Source organism: Sinocyclocheilus anshuiensis, unplaced genomic scaffold (genome assembly GCF_001515605.1).
Source record: "Sinocyclocheilus anshuiensis isolate Anshui unplaced genomic scaffold, SAMN03320099.WGS_v1.1 scaffold3250, whole genome shotgun sequence".
NCBI lineage: Eukaryota > Metazoa > Chordata > Actinopteri > Cypriniformes > Cyprinidae > Sinocyclocheilus > Sinocyclocheilus anshuiensis.
In genome coordinates this window covers 62,425-68,271 of record NW_015540833.1, presented here as the reverse complement: position 1 = coordinate 68,271, position 5,847 = coordinate 62,425, and the positions used below count along the sequence as shown (strand labels likewise).

Genomic DNA, 5,847 nt, shown 5'->3' with positions numbered 1-5,847 from the left:
TAAAAAAAAAAAAAAATATATATATATATATATATATATATATGAATGAATAAATAAAAGTATTCCACAGTATTGTGTAAACACTATGGTAAAGAAGCAATCAGTACCATGGTGTGTGTGTGTAAGAATTGCTTATTCTAACTATTAATAATCATAAATGTAATTATTAACTAAAGATTGGCATCTTTAGTTTACTTTGCTTTGAGTTATTTCTCAGATTTTAAAATCCATCTCGTGGTTTATTGCTCCATTAAACACTGCAGCAGCTGGAAACATCATATTAATAACGTAAACCACTGCTGTTAACATGACACAGACACAATTCTGACCTTATTGGTCAGTGTGGTGGTGGGCGGGGCCAGCGCTGGCCTATCCTGCAGGGCCTGGCTAATGAGCTGCTCGTGTGATTGGCTGACGCTGACTAAGGCCCGGTACAGGAGCTGAGAGCGAGGGAAATTCAGGCCTGTAGAAAACGAGGCAAAGAGAGCACAAAATGACTCATTATTCATTTTTAATTATTAATTATGACTGATTAATGTCGTGGCATCTCACCCTCTGCTGCTTTGCTGCTGATGTGGTTCTTTGTGAGGCTTGAACTCTGTAATTTCGCTCTCACGGCTTTCTCAGGATCAAACACCTGATTCTCCACTTCCTGAAGCTCCGCCCACAGCGCCAGGGTGCTGTTTAGCTCCGCCCCCTCCGTCAGCGGCTCTCCGCCCCTCACCCGAACCCTCGCGTTCTCTAACCCATGACCTGAGTAACAAACACATGCAGACGCGTGTTGCTGATTCATGACAGAACACGCAGAAATGAATCATCTCCAGATTAAACGTGATTTTCATAAATTATCTCATTTTACTGACACACCTAAAGATAATGTACAAGTTTAACTACATTATCAGGAACATTAAGACTTTTTTTGCATCGAGAAGTTATTTTCATGACGCAGTTAACTCCTAAACAGGATTTCTGCATGTTTGTGAAGGTAAATATATGACCAAGTAAATAAAATGTACGAAAAATCTCGCATTAGTCTGAAAATATGACTTCTTTCATTCATTTCACACACAAAAAAAAATCTACTTATCACACAGCAAAAAAAAAAAAAAAATGTTGTTACTCAGTATTTTAGCTTTCCAGTTCAAACATGTCTAAAGATTCCTAAATCAAGATACTTTTGCTTGAACGGCAAAAGGTCTTGTTTTATGAGAAATTGATCAAAGGGTCGTTCTGTCTCAAATCAACCGAATTTCAGAAACTTCCCCAACTCAAATTTTTTATTTAGCTAATATTGTTTCTGAAGAAAGATAAACATGTATAGTGATGGAAGCCAAAATATGAAACATCATGGATGAATATTTACAGAGAAATGCACTATTTTGTAGATATTCAGAGATTCGGAGCCAGATTACGGAGGGTTAACAAGTGTTAAAGATCTCTTTATGCACTTTTAGATTTTGGGTTTTAATAAACTTTCCTTTTGGCTTCTTCATTTTTAAAGTATCAGCTGAATGCAAAGTGACCCACGTTTGATTTTTGAGCACGTGTACAATTGAACAATCTCCTGGAGCCATATTTAGATCCCAGTATCTCTGGAACCGAACCATACAGGGCCTTAAAAATTAAGAAGCCAAAAGGAAAGTTTATTAAAACCCAAAATCTAAAAGTGCATAAAGAGATCTTTAACACTTCTTGAGTTACAGGCATGCAAACTTTGGAGAAAAAACTTGAAAAGTGCTTTTTCCCCATTTTTGATTGGTCACCATTGGCGTATAATGCAACACAGATTGCTGAAGTCAACAGATTTTACTAATAGAGCTACCAATCTCTGTGTGAAAATAACATCATGATGCTGCCATCTTTCTGAAGTCATTTTTAACCCTCCGTAATCTGGCTCCGAATCTCAGGTGAAAATTGTCGGTGCATTACTCGGTAAATATACATCCATGACATTTCATATTTTGGTTTTCACTATATCAATATACTGTACATGTTTATCTTTCTTCAGGGAAAAAATACTGACAAAATCAAACATTTGAGCCGGGGACCTCTGGTTGAGTTAACACAGAATGACCCAAAATGATTAAAACGAGGAAATATGTCAACAAAAATACACTTCATTCATTCCCCACTGATGATATCTGTTCTAGTTTTAAGCATAAACTCAATTCATTTTGTTCAATTTCTGCAATGTATGTCAAGCATATATTGTTAAATAAATATAAATGTGTGTATGTATATTTAGCTGTTCAATTTCTCAGAAAACAAGACTTAAAACTTGATCCAAGGATGTTTAGATATTTGTATTGAAAGACAAAACAAAAACACTGTTCATGCAACATTTAATGCCATGATGAGGTTATGAATTTAAGACTCTGTTTGTTCTACCATGCTCGTCTTTGGCTGTGGGTTGATGGTTTCTGGGTTCTGGGATGAGCTCCTGCTCCGAATGACCGTTGCGCTGCGGACTCACACTAAAACACACCTGAAACACACACAGGTACAAAGACATTCACATTCAGGCATTTGATAGACACAAAAGCGACTTGCATTGCATTCAAGGTAGGCATCTGATCAGTTCACGCACTCCCTGGGAGAAAAAGCTTCTGAGTTAATATCTCACAGTTTTGGCTTAATATATCTACAGACGCAAACAGATAAAGTGCAATAAAATAAACACTTCAATGTGCATTTTGGATGTTTTTCTTCTGTTATAATTCATGAGCACTTCGGAATACAGAGGAAAGGTTGGTCTCTTTTTAAAGATGACAGTCAGCAGATTATTGCAGAAGTGGAATTATTTAAAAAAATTAAAATATCAAAAAGTTATAGAAGTTTAAATTTACTGTAAATTTTTTATTGTATTTTATATAAAATAAATATTTTACATGACAGGTTTTACTCTAAAATTGCTAAAACAAAAAAAAACAAAAAAAAGTAAAGCCTTATGTCTAAATAAGTTATGTTCCAAATTTGAAGTTGATACGAAAAAAACTGAGGTTCCTGTGAGATTTTATTTAGGCCGTTATCTGAGTTTATGGTGTTGAGCAATATGCACTCCTCATTTGTGTGTCAAGAACACTGCAGAACTCAGAGCACCTAAAGAGGCAGTCTTATTGCAGCTGAAAGCCACTAAAAGGAGACTGGCCAAAAACCCACAATAAGCAGACGCTTATATTGTTGAAATTTCAAAACTGAAATGAGCAGATGGTGTTAGGAAACTGCAACAGAATGTTGCGACAGACCTTCCTACTCCTGGCACATCCCACATAACATGGTGCAGCACAATGGGAAAAACAGGATAGTTTTAAATTGCTTCCTCTAATATTGAGAAACAAAAAGAACAAAATCCGAATGAGCTTCTCCTCCCTGGACCAGTGTTGGGGCCATCTCTGCTTTCAGCTGCTGTCAGCAGTGACATCAAGGGAATGTTCTACCAAGTAAGATTGCTCCCAGAAAACAGATTGATATGCTTCCTCTTAAGAGATCTCCAAATACAAGAACAACCTAGTGAGTTCTCCCCTTCAGCACCACATAATGCTGCATAATTTTTGCACTACAGAAACATGGTACAACAGACATATAAGAATCCACTCTGGGGCTCCTCTGGAATCATCGTACCAACACCATCTCCTAATATCATGCAGCGGAACGTACTGAAGTTACTATGTGTAACATATACAGAATTCAGAACCTGTTCGTCACGAGAATAATGAGGACTCAAGAGCGAAGGCAGGTAAAAGCAGATAGTTTATTAGAAAAGGTAACGTAGGCAGTCGATTCCGTTCTCAGTGACAGGACCAACACACACGTACTGCAGGATGACTGGGCAGAGAACAGGAAAGAAGCACGAGGCATGACTTTGACTAGACAAGACTTGACAAAATGACAGATAGCTGAGAATGCACAGACACTTGGTGTCATTCAGTGGGCAGGAGAGCCAACAATAAGAAAATCACGCTAACCCCTTAACTGTCACCCCCCATTTTTTACAGACATAAGTTTGGTATCTTTTTAAAGAAGAAAATCGGCAGATTATCGCAAAAGTGGAATTTCTAAAAAAAATAAAAGTATCAAAAAGTTATGGTAGTTTAAATTTACTGTAAAGAAAATGTACTGTACTATTTTTTTTTTGTTTTATATAAAATAAATATTTTTCATAACAGGTTTTACTCTAAAATTGCTATAAAATTAAAGCCTTGTGTCTAAATAAGCTATGTTCCAAATTTGAAGTTGATATTAAAAAAATTGAGATTCCTGTGAAATTTTATTTAGGCCGTTATACCACAAACAGCCACCGGGTGCCATCCAAACTCCATTGAAATTTTTTAATGCATTTTTCTGTCACAAATGTCTAGATTTCTCTGTCAATATTACTTCTATAATATTTTTTGGTGGTAATTCTCAAAATAACCACCAAATATGGAATCCTGAGACTCTGACCTTTCCAATGATATGTTTTATGTCAAGATTATAAAAAGTTTTGATTCTAAAAGACCGTAATGCATTTTGTAATATGACACTCGACACTTGAATCTTGGGCTTCTAAGCTTTCAAACGATATATAATTTATTATGATTACTAAAATATTTGATAGAGAAAAAGGACAACAAATTAAAAGAGCGCCAAGCGTCCCACAGGTGGGACGGTAACAGTTTTAATATATAAATTAAAATAACAGTTTCAAGAATTTCCTAAAGCAACTGTAAACTCAAACCCCACAGCATCATCTAGTGGACACGCAGAATTAGTCTTAAACAGCAGTAAAACCGGTTTATTTGGAGCTGTTCAGACACATCTCTGCTGTATTTTCAGTCGGGCCACTGATTCAAATTTTTACTTGCCCTGTTATCTTTTACTCTAATAGATAAGCTAGGCCTAATCTAACACCAAAATTTTAGATACCAATTCAATTTTACAATTTTCGATACCACAGCAAACCCTGACAGCACTCGTCCATCACAGAGACGTCTATTTGACGTCTACAAAACGTATTTTTTAGAGTGTTTGTTCATCTGCGATACGTCTATAGGACGTATCTAATATTTGTATAATGTAGATTTGCTACAAGAGTGTCTAAAAAGCTATCTGACTATTGCTTAAGTTTGCAGTAACAACTTGCTGGATGTATATTATGCTGCTTATTACACGGCTTGCCACATAAGTAAATAATTAGACACAAAATATTGATTTGAGTTATATTTTATTAGATCTTTAAAGCTGCAGTCCGTAACTTTTTTTTGGTTAAAAATGATCCGAAATCAATATTTGAGCAAGTACATAACCAGCCAGCGTTCAAAACTTTCGCCTTACTTTAGCCCGATTCACAAGGGTTAGCTTATAATAATGTTTTCTAATTTGAGTGGTACGGGTAGGTTTTCACGGGAAATTCGAGCATGCCGCTGCGTCATTACGTCACGTCTGTAAACATAAAGAAGTAGTCCGGATGCTAGGCTATCGCATGTGAGGATCCTTCAGCTAGCGGATCGTTTATAGCCTGCACCGGTGCGGTGACTGACTGCCACACATACTCCTCAGAACATTAAATTCATCCGCGCTGGAGCCGAGCCGGAGCACAACCCACATAATGAAGACAATTCCGCACACAGCTGCAATCGCAGGTTTTTAAACAGAGATGGCGACAAAGAGGCAAAACCTACGGACTGCAGCTTTAAAGGCACAATATGTATTTTTTATTAAAATATCCAAAAACCACTGGAACAGTGTTATATATTTTGCTGACTTGTGTACTTGCATTATCCCAAATGTTTCGAAGAATGTTTAAATCTAGAGAAATAAGCAATTTTAACTAGTGACACGGACCGTGTCCATAGTGTCATTGTGTCG

At 36.6% G+C, this 5,847-nt stretch overlaps 1 protein-coding gene across 3 annotated transcripts in view; it reads right to left on the bottom strand.

Annotated features, from left to right (window-relative positions):
- Nucleotides 1-5,847, bottom strand: part of LOC107687366 (protein phosphatase 1 regulatory subunit 35-like) — an 11,472-nt gene that overhangs the window by 3,710 nt on the left and 1,915 nt on the right. For all 3 annotated transcript variants that reach the window (XM_016484651.1, XM_016484654.1, XM_016484652.1), the window contains 3 exons: nt 2,389-2,485; nt 553-753; nt 330-463 (listed from right to left, as the gene is read on the bottom strand). In XM_016484651.1, coding sequence (XP_016340137.1) covers nt 330-463; nt 553-753; nt 2,389-2,485 — 432 coding nt within the window. The remainder of the gene's footprint in view (nt 1-329; nt 464-552; nt 754-2,388; nt 2,486-5,847) is intronic.